At 39.2% G+C, this 15607-nt stretch overlaps 1 protein-coding gene across 5 annotated transcripts in view; it reads right to left on the bottom strand.

The window, feature by feature from the left end:
• The window catches only part of ARHGAP6 (Rho GTPase activating protein 6), a 342719-nt gene that overhangs the window by 14081 nt on the left and 313031 nt on the right, over nt 1-15607 (bottom strand). For all 5 annotated transcript variants that reach the window (XM_075095440.1, XM_075095462.1, XM_075095459.1 and 2 more), the window contains 5 exons: nt 14653-14848; nt 11381-11436; nt 7572-7722; nt 6269-6417; nt 2784-2963 (listed from right to left, as the gene is read on the bottom strand). In XM_075095440.1, coding sequence (XP_074951541.1) covers nt 2784-2963; nt 6269-6417; nt 7572-7722; nt 11381-11436; nt 14653-14848 — 732 coding nt within the window. The remainder of the gene's footprint in view (nt 1-2783; nt 2964-6268; nt 6418-7571; nt 7723-11380; nt 11437-14652; nt 14849-15607) is intronic.

The following is a 15607-nucleotide window of genomic DNA, read 5'->3' on the forward strand; positions in this document are numbered from 1 at the left end:
GCTGCTCTTCTCCATCCTCCATGCCAAGTCACAGCCAGTGAGACAAAATGTGGTTGAGTTGTGCCTCCCCGCATTCAGCTGCTGGGCATAGTTCAGAGACTAGCAATGAACAGTCCTGTGTACACTCCTGTAAAATGTTTTAATGCATCCCTTAGACTCACTGAAATGGATAAGAATTGGATATGAAAGGCCTTAACATCCTTAACATCAATGAATCAAGGTCAGAATCCATCTTCTATATGAAATCCACATGTTTGCATATTACTAATGTCAGTTACAATTGCTTAATAAAAACAGTCTCCATTATCCTGGGTTGTTCTGACAAAGAGAATCTTCCTGAACCACCAATACATCAGAATCATTCTGATATTGTGGTCTGGGTGCCACAACACATCCTGGTTTCCTAGGTTTTATTTCACAAATGTTGTTCCAGTTTCAATGCTGAAGCCAATCAGAGTTTCATAACCTCCCTATATAAAAAAGTAACAGAAAAAAAACCCAAACACAAAAACACCTTAGCAGCGATAACACCGTATGTTACAGCTGCAGCTGAATGCTCAAGCCCAGATGTTTTTCTTTTTGTAAGTAGCATAAATGTCAAGTATAAACAGCAGTTCTGGTTTGGCCCCACTCCTATGGGTTTGGAAAATGAATTGCTGCTGCCTGATTTCAAATGATCAGAGTTTTATTACAATTTCATGTACAAGTCTTCTCCTTTCAATGCATCTACTACCACATGATGCACTGGGCTAATTATTTTCAGAATACAAAGATTCTCTCTGTGCTGCTGCTGAAAACATGACAAAGACAAAAGTAAACCCTGGTAGAAGCTTTCTAAAACACCAGCTATGAGCAATTTGACACAATCCTACAGATCGAGTATCATATGTGAGTCTAGACATTACTCCAGAAAACAGGCAGAACTTGCCATGTTGTTTGTTAAACTATGGCAATTGGAAGAGTGAAAGCACACAGAGATGCTCAGCTGGTAGACATTTCTATAAATTTCACAATGTATTTCAGCTTTCAGGAGAGCATCTGACATAGGTTTGCTTTCTCTCACATGCAGCTAGTCTCTCATTTTGAAATCTGATTCTAACCTCCCTTCACAATCTGAAAAGCTACTCTGGAAAACAAAAGAAAACTCCTTTTCCCCCCACACTTCATTTAACCTTCAGATGAAAATGCAAGCACTGAAGAGATAATGGAATAAATCTGTCAGAAGTCAAACAGACTGTATGTAGGTTAGTCTAACCCTAAGCCCCACCCTTTCCACATTGAAAGTCGGAATGCGTGCCTAAGTACTATGTACTGAGATGTGGCTGTGCTGTAAAATGTTCTTAAAGAGAAACAATAAGAAAACGTTGAGTATTGCCAAGTATTCTTATTCAAGTATTATTTTAAACTTGCTAGTGCTATCCACACTCTGGGCCAGCAGACCTTTGCACAAGAGTGCAGTTCTGTCACTTTCTTTTCCTGCTGTGGAAGGAAAAATAGCACCTGAAATTTCCCCAAACTGTGAAAAGCATTACCAAAAAAAAGAAAGGATTGCTGAGTGTCTCACTGGAACAAGAATAAAAATAAAGCAAAAGATATAATGAAAGGTAATACAGTGTGAGGAAAGGACAAGAAAACCACAGCAAAGTTCAGCTGAGGGTAAGACTGATAGGCAGGGCTCATGACTTGTTTTCTCATGCTCTTTTCCCTGCTGAAATCTGGTAGACGGCCTCACCTTAGAGTACTATGTGGCCATCATGCCCACGGCCAAGGCTTGTCCAACTTTTCCCATCAAGGTATCCAGCACCCAGCTTTGATGGAGCATTAAAGGGGGTTTCCAAAATGTTCTTCCTCTTGCTTGGGGAACTGATCTCCCAAAGCAACAGTGTAACATGCAGTGCTGCTTAGTTTCAAGACACAACAACCAAAGCTATTTTCACCTTTTCAAGACTACTGTCTTTGTTAAGACATGTATGTCTACTAAAACAAAGACAGGATAGTGCCCACCATTAGGTCTGACTGACCTCTGCTACCCCAAAGGAGGGGTCTCTCAGGCACAGGTCATCCTGAGCTGACCTGTAATTCTGTAGACAAAAAGAGGAAAAGATAAAGCCACAGAATGAACTGTCCAGGTAAATGCTAAGCACCAGGAAGGTGATTTAACTAAGCTGCATCCTAAGTAAACATGTCCAAGGTCATAATCCCTCTCATGAAGCACTTCCTTGCTTCAGCAAGAGAACAGAAAGGAACTCAGGAACTACATGGATTTGTGCTTTACTCCTCTTATCCAACTGACAAATGAGAAAGCTTTGTCCTTCCTCCCCATCCAACCAACAAGAAAGTATTTGGTAGGGGAGGCTGTTCCTTAAATTAACCAAAGATCTCTTATTCCCTGCAGAAAAACTGCCTCCCTGACTTCCAAAACTGAGAGGTGAAAGGTCATTTTCAGTCTTGTCTTCAAAACTAATGAGCAATGCTGGTGCATTGTTTAGTATACAACTGAATAGCCAACGCCATCATTTCCACAGACAGAAGTCTTCTAAGGAAGATACTCCTATCTACTCAGAAACCATTCCAAGCAAGATGGAAGTACACATTTTTAATATTATTGCTTACTGCAAAGCATTCTCCTTGATAGAAGACTACTTTTTCTACCAATAGTAATTGACCTTAATTTAATGCAGTTTCCACGGTTTATTTCATCCTAGTCTACTTTAATACCAGCCAGGTAATTCCTCACTTAACTTAAAAATACATAGGAGTAATGTGAAGAAACATCCACCTACCATGAAAAGGGCTTCATAGTTTTCAATCATCTTTTGTACGACAGCTATGATAGCAGTACTCTCTTCAGCTCGAGCTGAGCTCTGAACTGAGAATTCTTTGTCTGTAGATTTCTGCTTGTGCAACAAGTTAGGGCCAAAGATGGTAGCCAGGTTCAGTGATGTCATTTTGTTCCCAGTAATCTAGAAAACAGAATATAAATGAGGTGGGGTCTTACGGGGTCTAATGTATACAGATACATACATAGACACATCTATACACACGTGCGCCACCCCCTACCCTCCCAATTTGGAAGGTGTTTCATTCATCAAAACCAAAACTGAGTGCTAGTCAAATAAAAAAATGAACAATTTTTAGAAATGTTTAAACACCTTGTTTGGACATCTCTGCAACAAGCACTGTGGATTTTCTGGATGTGTTTTCAAACGGATTGGAGGAGTAGAAGGTGGAAGTGCTGCTTGCCCTTAATTCCCTGGAAGCTCTGCAGTGCCATACTTCTGAACTCAGGGAAACCTCCCTCCTACTTCACCACCTCAGCATATTACTGTCTCTTGGGACCAAATACTGAAAACTATTAGCTTTCTCAAGTAGCACTCATCATTTGAAACAGATACAGTGAGGAAACCCACACTTTTCCATGTTTAAACAGTTTAGATAATTAAGGAGTGCGTTCATTATTTTTAATAAAAATTATTATATTTTATAAAACTATTTTCCTGGTTTTTTGCTTGTTTCCTAGAACATGCCAAACGTTTAGTTGTTGGGTGGAATTTTTTTTTTTTTTTTACTTTTTTCCTACTTTTATAACTCTGTGCTCAAAGAAGCAATAGTAACCTGATTCTGGAGGAAGCAGAAGGCTAGGAATGCATACCAGACTAGACAGAAGTTATCTGAAAAATATATCATATAGGTTCTTAAATCAAAATTTTCATTGTCATATTTGTGATTAGACTACATTTTCCCCTTATATCTTTTAACAGAGTAAAAAGCAGGGGTCATGTGCTTCCTCCATGTGTCTCCACTTGGTTGCTATTCTGGGAATGCAGAAGGTGTCAGCAGTTTGACTATATAAGACTGTAAGTGAGTTTCAGCTGTTGACCCAGTATTTCTTGCAGGCTTTTTTTAAAGAACAAAAAAATATCATGAGAGTTAATGCTTATTGGTTTCAGTTACATTTGAACTAATTAATTTAAAGAAAGGGCAGTAAGAGGCACCAAAAAGAGGCAGTAAAAACAGCATTTCGAGAAATGAGCAGTACAAACCAAATCTTTTCAAAGTAGTATATTAATTTACTTTTTTTGTAGCTGGTCATTTACTGAATACTCTAGTCAAACTTACAACTGTGCACTGACTGCACCTGGTTTATTTTTCACACAGCTTAACTAGACAGCATAAAGATGATAGTAAAAAAAGCTTTTCCTTTTATTGGTGGGACCACTGTGTAATCTTGGAAAGACATCTGCACTAAGTAGGTGCATGGGCAGTCATAACAAACATGTTGGCTCTTTGTTTAAAGACTCATCCCAGCATGACTGTGAGTACAGCACACTCCCTTATTTGCACACCACCATGTACCCTGCTGTTTTTCGGGTGACCTGCTTTTTAAACACTGTCAGAGTACTGAGCCACCAAGGATGTACAGGCACGTGGTGCCTCAAGTGTGCCAGGGACAGCCTCTGGCTGTGCCTGGATCTGCATGTGCAGGCTGTTTATACAAACAGTGAGTCTTTTCTAAAGAGTAGCCTTGGGGCATCCCTTAAAAAATGTTGTAAGCGTATCCACTGAAATTAACTGAATCAGTAATTTTAAAAAAGTTAGTCATCCACCTTCGTCTTCGTGAGAGGAGGGCTTTTGAAAGAACTTGCGAAGAGGGCCTGTGTGCCACAGCTTGGCTGTTTTCCTTCCAGTGATAGCAAACAGCCTGATAAAATACTTTCTCTTGCCCTGTACGCCTTTATTCACTTAATTATTCATGAACAGCTTAAATAATTGTGAGCAGAACACTGTATTATTGATAAAAGGTATCCTGTTGCACATAACATTCCTGATGTTTACAATACTGCCAAGACAGCTTACATAAATTTGCCTTGCCAAAATACCTGTAGCAGAACTGATGGACCAATAAGGGGAATGAAAATGCCTTTAATACAACTGTTGGGCCAAACCAACCCTCTTAAGCAGCATCCTCTAGCCCTGCAATAAGATCCTCTTGGGTACATTCCTGAACCAACAGAGAACTCTTTGCAGGACCAGGGGGACCACGACCTTAGCTGGCTTACACATGTTTTTAAGCACAGTAAAATTGTTACAGGCTGCTCTTTTTAAGCGCTTTCCATCATAGTGGTGTACTTTTTATCAACTCCTTGCTGAGGACAAAAATAATAGTGCTTAAAGTGGATTTAAAAGTGAAATAGGCCTTGAAGTCACGCACAGCACATTGGAAGTTAGGACTTGAGGCAGAAATTCAGCAAAACTCAGTCTCAAAGTGCCAATTGTTAAAACCAGCCAAATGTAAAAGGTGTCCAAATTTGACAGAAGTCAGCAGGGTTTTCCATCTGGAAGACAAAACTCTCTAGGAGTTTCAGAAGAGTCTCAGAAGTCAGCAGAAGAAGTCTCTGCTGCAATTCAGAGGACAAAGAAGTCCTTCCCACAGATAAACTGGTACAGTTTTGTCAAGCAGTGACAGACTGTATCCATCTCATTCAAAGTTAACCGAGTTGCCACCTTTTGCAGAGCAGCCCACTAGTTCAAACATTTTTCCTGGTAGAAGATGGGAAGCCTGAATTTTCAGATCTTCTCTAGTGTGAACGGCTCAGATGGAAATGTGTAAATGCTCAGCCACATGGCTATTGGTGTTCTTGTCTCTGTGGAGTGGGTGCACTCCAACATCTCCACTGAATTTCGTCCAGAATGCAACAGTAAGAAGGCCAGAAGGAAAACAGGCAAATATGGACCCTGACTCCAACTAGTGATTAGGTCTGTCAGTTGCAAAGACACAGCTGGAGTTCCTGTCCTTTATTTTTTATTCTTCACTACCCAGTGCACACAAGGAAGCTAAAGGAACCAAGAAGTGAACTGCTATGTCCAAAGTTCATATAAGAAAGCAACAACAGAGAGAGTATGAAAAAGCATACTCTTGAATGCCTGACACTTTTCTATGTGAGTATTTTTTCCATAGAATGTAACAGGATAAAACTGGGGGCGGGTGGTGAGGACGGATATCATTAGACTTCTTAACAAGGTCAATTACACTGTGAATCTCCCAAAGGAAGTGGTAGATGCTTTACTGATTAAGTCATACAAAAATTGAACTTTCACAGACCTAAGAGCATAGTAAACAACGAAATGGCAAATGTGCAGGCAAGAATATGAAATCTCTCCCATCTTCCGGGGATGTGCCACCGTTGTGTTTGTCTCACAGCTTTAAAGATCTCTTTTCAGATCACGAATTAAGCAAAGTCAAAGGACACAAGTGACCAGGACTTACCTCTTGGCCATCTTTGTCTGTGGTGTCTTCTGCATGGCCAGCCACTGTGGAGAGGAACTGCAGCAGCCGGTGTAGGGTATCGCAGTTACAGGGAGGTAGAAGATAAATGAGAAGCTGTAAGGTGCTTAGCTGTTCATCTGGCTCTAGTACTAAGAGGGGAAAAAATACATTCTAAGAAAATCACTCCAACTAACCTAAAAGCAGAACAAATATACTGTTCCTAGCCCAAAGGAAGGTGTAATAATAGCTTTGGTTAAGGATCTTTTTCCTTATAATGTCAGAAGAAAAAGAGAAAACTCTTAAGAAATATCAAGAGTGCAACGAATACTGCTATGGGATTTTTGCCTTGGTTGGTCAAATTTTTGCTCACAGGTTCATAGGATCTTTTCTCAGCCTACAAGAGAGCGAAATCCATGTTGCACATTCCATCACTGTCACTGGACACAAAAATTCTGCTTAATTTTCTACTTACTCCGATCATTTAGGTATAGCTACTGGTAAATACAGGGCACTGTTGGGAAGCATTCCAGTCAGGTTTATGCTTTAGCCATTTTAAATGGGTTTTCTTACAGTTTCACATCTTGCAGAGGTACTGGGAGACTGGTAAAGCAACTAGAGATATAAAGGACGTTCTGCAACCACCATCACTTTAATGATCTAAAATGCAACGGTAGCCAGTGGCAAAGGTGGGACAGAGGCAGGATCTCAGAGATGAGGGCTAGAAAGAAGCTGAAGACCACATACCAGACAGCAGCTTAAGCTTGATAGGTCCAACTTTACTTTTTCCCAAATCTGTAAGAGTCTGCACTCAGCTCTTAGGCAATGCATTTGGGAGTACTTAATACGATGGCTTTGAGGACCATTAACTATGGTGAAACTTGAACTTCTGAAGCTAGGTTTTTGAAGCCAGACTGGAATTTTGGTCAGTGAACAGCTCTAAAAATTAGAAGCATTGATGAAGCTAAGCTACCAGGATTTAAGTAGGAGTCTGTCACCTTCTACTGCTGAACCAATGACAGGGTCAGGATTTAATAGATAACATGAATCACATCCTATATACAAATGAAAAAAAAAGGTATAATAAATGAAATTTTTGTGGCTCTAGCTTTCTGAGCTATATTTACACAGTATGAAAACCAAGGAAAGACCTCAGAAAATTTATACAGTACAAATATTTGGAGCAAATCAGGGCTAGATATTAAATGCCCAGGAAAAAAAAAAAAGAATATGGTTAGTTAGAGATCAAAGAATTCAAACAGGTAAGCATTTGAAAATTGGTAAATCAAGATGCTGTAGAGCTCACAGAGAGTGTTGATGAAAGGTGTATAAAGTTCTCTGGTGAGAAGTGGGTCAGGCATGTCACGCAGAAATTCCTTTAACAAAGCAGCAACATCATGAATGCTGTGTTCTTCATCTAATACAACATCTATGCCCCGGTCAAACTCTTCACGTAACTGAAAAAGATCATGACACAAAAGCACAGTCACTTTTTGTCCCAAGTAGTGCATCTCAACACAGAAAAATATTTTAAGATGTAGATTTACTCATTTTCACTTTACAGATCAGATGTGACTAGTTTGTGGTAGGGTCAAAGATATAATTCATGTCTAATTGCTGCTTATTCCATGCTACTTAAGGTTTGTACTGGACTGTAATAAAATACAATTTTTTCTTTCCAGCTAATATATGGCACTCTTTTATTAAAAAATGTGCCCAAGTAAATACAATTTTTGCAGAAATGTAAGATTAATGTCAAAGGCAGAAACCAGGGAGAATAAGGAAAACAGCAAGAAAGATAATGCACCTGACTGCATTATCTCTAGATTGAGGACCAGAAAGACTAAATTGCTTTTCATAACATTTATGTTTCTGTACAAAAATATTAATAATAAGATAATGTTAATATCCATGAAACTCACATTTCTCTTGATTTAAGACTGTATTTAAGCATAAACATTAAGCAGCCAGGTTCACTAAGACTTCACAGCATTTGTCCACACACATCTTGTTCTGCCTTCCTAATTTAGTTATATTCACTAAATGATCATCATTAGGGAGTTAACAAATAGCAAGCTAATACCATTACGAGGTATCGCTGTTTTTTTCCAGCTACAGTCCTCAGACAAATTCTGTATAATTCAAAGGCATCACATTTCACAAAGGCAGAAGAAATCCCTCTCCCACATCCAATATGCCTTACAAAAAGATGAAACCCTGCCTTTCTGGAGAGATTTCCCAGCACCGAGAGTAGAATATTTTCTTCAGGCTGAGAGCTCCATCTTTTACTCTCTTTTAATTTTGAAAATAGTCAAGATGTTTTAAAACGAATTCCTAGGAAAATTTAATCTCTTTGCTAATATTATGGGGTATCATGATCTCACATGTATCTTCTCAGAGAGTAATTTTATCTAAATCTTACTAAACAAGAGGAAATTTGAGGTATCATCTTTCTTTACAAGGATTATCACAGACATAAAAAGAAGAAAGAAGGTAAGTCACAAGCATACTATGTATCTGTGATAATCTGTGGCAAATCTTGATCACAGGCAAATCTATCTTGCATGTGTATAGTGTGGAGGAACGTAGAAAATCCCATATTTTCAGCTGAAATTGTGCTTTTATGACAGGTGTGAGAGCTATTCTATAAAAACTGCAGCCTCCTTTCTAATTTATTAAGACTACTTTTAACATTATTAATATCAGTCATTACTATAATGAATAATTATGCTATAAAGACCAGAATTTGTTCTTTATCCAGTATTATGCTTCCCCCTGCCTATTTGTAGACAAAGGTTTTCCAATGCCAGCTTGGGGATTCCATTCCCAGCTCAGTTCTGCTCTTCAGATGGGTGGCAAATGAGGAACATCCCTGTGGAGCACCATCAATTACCTCTATCCAGAAGATTGCTTCTGTACTTACTGCCCGAAAGCAGCTGAGGAAACAGATTAGCACTGCATCAGGAATTCAGGCTTCCTAAATAGCTGTCTAAATCCTAAATTGCTGTTACAGTCTTGAATATGGAACTTCTGATCTGATATCCCGTGAGGCCTACAGAGATGTCCTAATTAGCACAACATCAGATAATCAGTGGTGAAACATGGCCACATTTCAGGCTCAGGTATCATGGCTGTTAAAAACTGTATATTCCTAAATTTAAACTTTAGTTGTCACAGACTTCACTCACAGGGAATATTTTCAGACTTTTGGAAAATACACCTGGTGAACTAGAGCACCCACTGGAGCTGAAGATGTGAGAGCTGAGGACATCTGTGCTGGGAGAGGGGATGGGAGAGCAGAGCTCCAGACGTGTTGCTCTTCAACCTCAGGGTCTGGAGGTTGCTTCATCTGCAGAGCTGCTGCCAAGCCACCAGGCCTAGCATAGAGGGCTGCCCACCCTAAGTTTGGCGACGATGCTCTGCTCAAGCATCTGTATTTGTCCTGTGCCCCACTGAATATGAAGGAGGCCGTTTGTAATATATGCACTTGTTCTCCATTTTCTTCTCCTGCTCACCAACCAAAACCCTACTGGCACATGCATTTACTTACTTAAAGTATTTATTGCAACAAACAACAGTTGAAATAGGACATTTTCTAAGTGGGGGAGGAAGAGAAACAAAACTATGCCTACTTTCTACACAAGAAAAACTAATGAACAGCTGCAAAAGCACAGCAAAATATGAGTACTGGGTTTGGCTTTCCATGGTTCAGAAAATGAGTGGAATTTTAATTGAATCCAGACTTTCCCATGTGTTCATGTTGACAGCATTTGTTATTGTAACTGCAAGGGCCAAGCTGATGCTTCCATGTTGTTTAATGAAATATATTAGTTCACCTAATTCAATAAATTAGTCCATGTAATAGAATACATAAATACCCCAATCTTTCGATTTCCTCAGCTTTTGAAAACACAGTAAAAGAAAAACCAGTGAAAGTCATTGATGTTTGAAGTAAGGCTCAGTTTACAAGTAAATTATACAAGCCCTCTGCTTTTTACCCAGAGTTATGATGCAACTGCACTCACCCCTGAATGACAATATATGTTTTGACATTGAAGTTTGCAATGTAAATGGCAGGCAACTTATTTTTCAATACTTTATCTAGTTCAGTGTTGATGTAACAACTACCTCTGCAGACTATGAATATTTCAAGCTTTGTGTTACACCAGCCACTCAGCAATAGAAACTCCTAGAGAATAAGCTACAAATCAGTAAGCTATACTGTCCTACCAGCCAGAATCAAGTCAGTTTAGCTATTCAAGGTAACTTTCCAGAGTGCCAAACATTGTACTGTGTAGTTTTTGCAACAAAGAACTATTATTTCTGGGATCAGATGCGGTAAAGCTTTCTTTTGCTTTTCTCTGCTTGATCTTTTTGGTCTTATATTTCCTGGCAGGGGTATTTTCCTGTAACTTTTTATCCCCTCCCAAAGCACCATCCAACCATTAAGCGCTATTCTCTACTGCTCTAATTCAACGTGTGTTCCCAACTTCTGGGAATAACAATACAACATCAAGGGCTGAGGAAACACCCACTTCTGACTTTGTCTCTGGAACGTAACTGTACACTATCCTTGCTTTTTCAACATTTGGCTGAGACTAGGACTTGGATGGGTCTGCTTTGACCTTCAAGTTTAACAGAGGTAAAAGAAAGGTGGTATTTGGGAGCACCGATTTGAGGGTCAAAGAGATTGTTCTGTACTTGCATATTTTCTCATACTGTGAGTTTTCCAAAAAAGATTTACAGTTTGCGTTTACTTTGGGAGCTTCAGCTGTTTCTGAGATGAAAGTAGCAGCCAAGATTTTTTTTCCCTACAGTGTAACCTTTGGAAAATTTCACCACTGTAGTCTATTTGGATCTCCAACCCCATGCTACTTCTGCAGAACAAAACATAATGAGACTGTTAACCTGCTGAGAACCTGACAAGGATTTCACCAGATGTAAAAGATGACTGGAAATGGCCTGTTATGAACCATCAAATAAACAATGAAGTCACTGACCCAAAAAGCCTGAATTTTGCCAGGTGACAGATGGGGAGGAAATCACTTAACAGAAAGGAATCAGGTTTGTTCATATCATAGCTGATGAGGGGAAAGCACATCCATATCAACTCACCTGTCTTACTCTCTTTTTTGAGCTTCCAACTCTGAATATTCCTACTGTCTGGAGACCTGAAAGCATAGCACATCAGACAAGTGTTTTATTGTTTAATTTTCTGCTGAAAATTGCATTGAACCAAAGCAATCTGGGCTATGTGTGTGCTTAAAAGAATAGATGAACTGCAATGCATTTCTCTACAAACTTGTACTTACCACACTGGGGCAAAACTCAGTTGCCTTGGATTAAGAAGCCATCCACTGTAGTTTTTAAGGACCTCACATCACCTAACCTGCAAAACGGCATCTCCGTGACAGTTTCTGTATTGCCATTTTGGTAGTGCCTCTGCTACTCTGTGAGGGACAGAGGTATGCAGAGAGTGAGGCACTGCTCCGCATTTGGAGGTGGCACTTCCAGGACTGACACCAAAGGAAACAGGCAATAAAATAACTAAATACTTGGGCACTGAGCTGTGACTTTGGATACAGCAAGCAGTTGGTGTTTGGGGTTACCTGCTGGCTCTATTCCTCTATCTATGCCTGTCAAGATAAAGCTGAGTTTCCTTCAAAGGGACGTAAGTAGGTCACTCAGGCAGATTACAAGAGGAAAGAAGTCTACCTGGGAGTTGTGTGCAGTTTATAGGGTAGGAACAGCTATTGTATAGAAGGAAAGCTATAAAGAAGTACTGTTGTACTTCAGGCAAAGTGCAGAAGGTGTGCCTCTTGTGTCATTTAGACTTAAAGTGATTTGGAAATGGGTGTTGCCTGCTGTTCCATACAAAGCTGGTTCAAACCTTCTTCTAGGCCTGTAGATACTACCAGAATATCAAACAAACGATAATGTGGTTGTTGAATGGACATAGTTTGCCAAGTAACAGAAACTGAAATATCTGAGAGTAAATGTCACCTTAGAGATGATATGGTCTTTAGCAATGAGAATGTGAGTGGAAATCTTAAAGGCTTAAGCAGCTGTGTACATAATATTATTTTACAGAGTTAGACATTTTTTTTGCAAAAAGGATGAAATTATCTACAAACTTGAGAAGTTTATGGTCTAACAAAGGCTACTCTGCAACATTAATTTTCTCTACTGATGTACAGGAGAAGTAAAATGGCCTAGCAAAACAAATGCCTTTGACAGCCACGAGGCTGCACTTGCTTGCTAGAGATGTGTAGCTTCACAGTGGTGTTCGGAGTTGCAGATTTTAATCAGAGAAATTCAGATAGGATTCTGCCTTTTAGTTTTTAATCTCAGCATGACACCTCTCTTCAAATATTCTTCTATCTTTGGTTACAGAAAATTGCATTGATGGAATAACATTTAGTAAACCCTGGAACTTTGGCAGGGAATCATCTGAGATGGAGATGTTCATATTGGACAAAAGCTGGAGGCTGGTTACCAGTTCCTGCACAATCATACAATACAATATTTGTTTTACACTGCAGGTCTGCAGGAAGTCAAGCCTTTACAACTCGGGGACATGATCCCAGGGGAACAGGGAAGGTGAACAAGGCCAAGGGCTTTTATGGCTAAAAACAAAACCACTTTTTGTCATATAATGTGCAAAATGATAATTTCAAGCATTCATGAGAAGACCCGAGGTGATTTGCTGCTGAAAAATTGGCCTGGAAGGACTTAACGCACACAGGCAAGTATTTTCAGAATCAGAAACCTCGTCCACCATATAGCCTGGAATGATGTTGTTACAGGATTGTTGCGAGAACAGAAAGTTCTCTATTACCCCTAAAGCCAACGAGCGAACAGTACTGTCCGTCTTCTCCAATCTCTAAATTTCTCAAAGTCAGCCAATCCCGATGACTGTTTTGTGGATGGTGGATTAAATTGAAAGTTGAAGAACATGAATATTTGCCCCAAATTATCTCAGATTATTGTGTTGTGGGGTACTACAGTGCACTCTTAGAAAATGCACAGAAAACCACCATAAATTTTCTTTAAAAGGAAACTTTGATGTAAAGCCAATATTTTACTAAAGAATGTTGTATAGCAAATAATCTTTGTTACGACAGTGGGTTAAGTGGATTAAAAAATTTATCACAGATGTTCAAGTGACATAAAATTACAGTATCCAAAGGATATTCACCTGGGTGGCTTTTTTGGCTGACTCAGACACTTTTATGTTCTCCAAACTCAGCCAGCCTTTCTGAAAGGGACAGAAGTCATTCATCTCAAACTTAATCATCCCCACACTTATTTGTCAGCCATGGTATCTAATCTCTGTAAAAGGCTGACAATGACTCTCTTTTGCAGTTTTCCTTTATATATTTGTAAGCAACATGGTTTTCAGTTATGTATTGTAAAAGCTTAGCATTGTTGTTTAAATTGCAGTCCCTCATCTGCAAAAGCCTTTCATTCAGAGTCAGTAAATGATTTCTTTCTGGTCAAATTGGGCATCAAATGCATCATTTGGTGTTGCAGTCACCATTAATTAATGGTTTGTTTATTATCTGGCCATGTGATCACTCCATCTTGCTGTGGCCAACTTATTTCAATTCTCATTAAAAATCTTTGCAAGACTAAGATACATTGGGAGAGATGTGGAACAGATACCTTGATTAACTATTGTTTCTGCATTATGTAAAGCTGGTGGGAGGTTTGTGTTTGGACGATCATGAAGACATGAGAAGAATATTGGCAGGAGTTTATAATTCCCTTCAGAGAGAGCAGGCCTGAGCCTGAGGCTGGTCAGGAGGACTCAAGCCAGGGACAAACTGAGTCGCCAGTCTGCAAGCCTTGTAGTGAACACAAAAAAGCTTCTTGGAGCTTAATATAATTTTGCATGGGATTTTTTTCTTTCTCTGAGCCTTTATCTTCAAATGCTGTTTCTAGTTAAGTCTTGCACTGTATTATGAACAGACAATTTAGCTCTTACACCTTAAGATTCACTGGTTGCAAACTATGACTTCAGGCTTATTGGCACATTTCAGACTTCCCTTCTCAAGGTATGGGTAAACCCGTGGGGTGTAAAGAGCCGCTTCTGCAGAGCTGAGTACTCTAGTATGAAAGAACAACCTCCAAGAAATCCCTCTTCCCCCATGCTGTAAGGGCTAGTTTGCAAGCTTGTAGTATAGATCCTTGGTTTGGGAAAATAGGATCTAGAGTAATTATTTGTGAGACAGTATCTTTAGCAAGAGGCAAAACAGGAGGGAAAGTGTCTGACTTTCAAATATGTCCTTGCAATTGGAAGTATATTCTTGCTTCTCAAAATACACATTCATTTATATTATAGTAAAAATATATCTGCAACTCCTAGGAAAATAAAATATTCTTACCATGCTTTTCCAAGTGCTGGCAGCAACTATCTACAAGCCGGGGAACCTGCCTGTAAATAGGGTTCAGGCTTAGCTTCTTATCTCTTGCCTTTTCTTTCTTGCTCTGAGCTTCTGCTGGCAAAGAGAGCTGGAGAGCCTCTAACAATCGTGACTGATTGTCATCGAGATCTGTAATAGAGTCCACAGACATCGCGCCCTGCAAAATACATATACATGAACAATCAGCATGACTGGAGAAATCTAAACACCACAGGAACTTATCTAACAAAGGCTTTTGCCTACCTGAACTTTAAACAAACTAATATAAAAATACAATTTGCTACACAAATTAATGAAGTTATAATACCGGTGTAATGGATGGGCAAATCACAATGGTACCAGTGCTATTATTACCATACTACAAGGAATACAAATAGATATTGAAAAAACTAAATAAATGGTTTCCACTTGCTCAGCACACCTTTTTATAGTTGCAAGCCTGCACATACTGCAGGACAAGGATGAATCTGTGTGCATTTCAGCAGGACAATATTTATGTGCATTGATATATATACACATTTTAAACCTGACTCCCTACTTATTCTGCAGCTTGGCCCACTGTACCAGTGAAAGTGATGCAAATGGATTTACACAACCATAAACCACATACAGTTAACTAATAACACAAATACACACAACTGCCATGATTGAAATAATCCCATGTTATCAAAGAACAAAGACACACCAGAGAAGTAAAGGGTAATTTTTTTTCCACGTAGTTCTACTTCATGTATCTTAATATTTTAAAATCATTAAAATTCCAGTGAAAGCTTTGAAAACTATGTTTGGGTTACAGCAAGACACAGAAGTTCAAGCAGTCTGTAAAGGACAAAGCAGCACATGCAGCAGGAGGTTTATGGCATGTTTCAATGTTCACACTGGAAAAGTAAGATTATCTTTTTCAAACCACAAGATT

Source organism: Phalacrocorax aristotelis, chromosome 1, assembly GCF_949628215.1.
Source record: "Phalacrocorax aristotelis chromosome 1, bGulAri2.1, whole genome shotgun sequence".
Taxonomy (NCBI): Eukaryota; Metazoa; Chordata; class Aves; order Suliformes; family Phalacrocoracidae; genus Phalacrocorax; species Phalacrocorax aristotelis.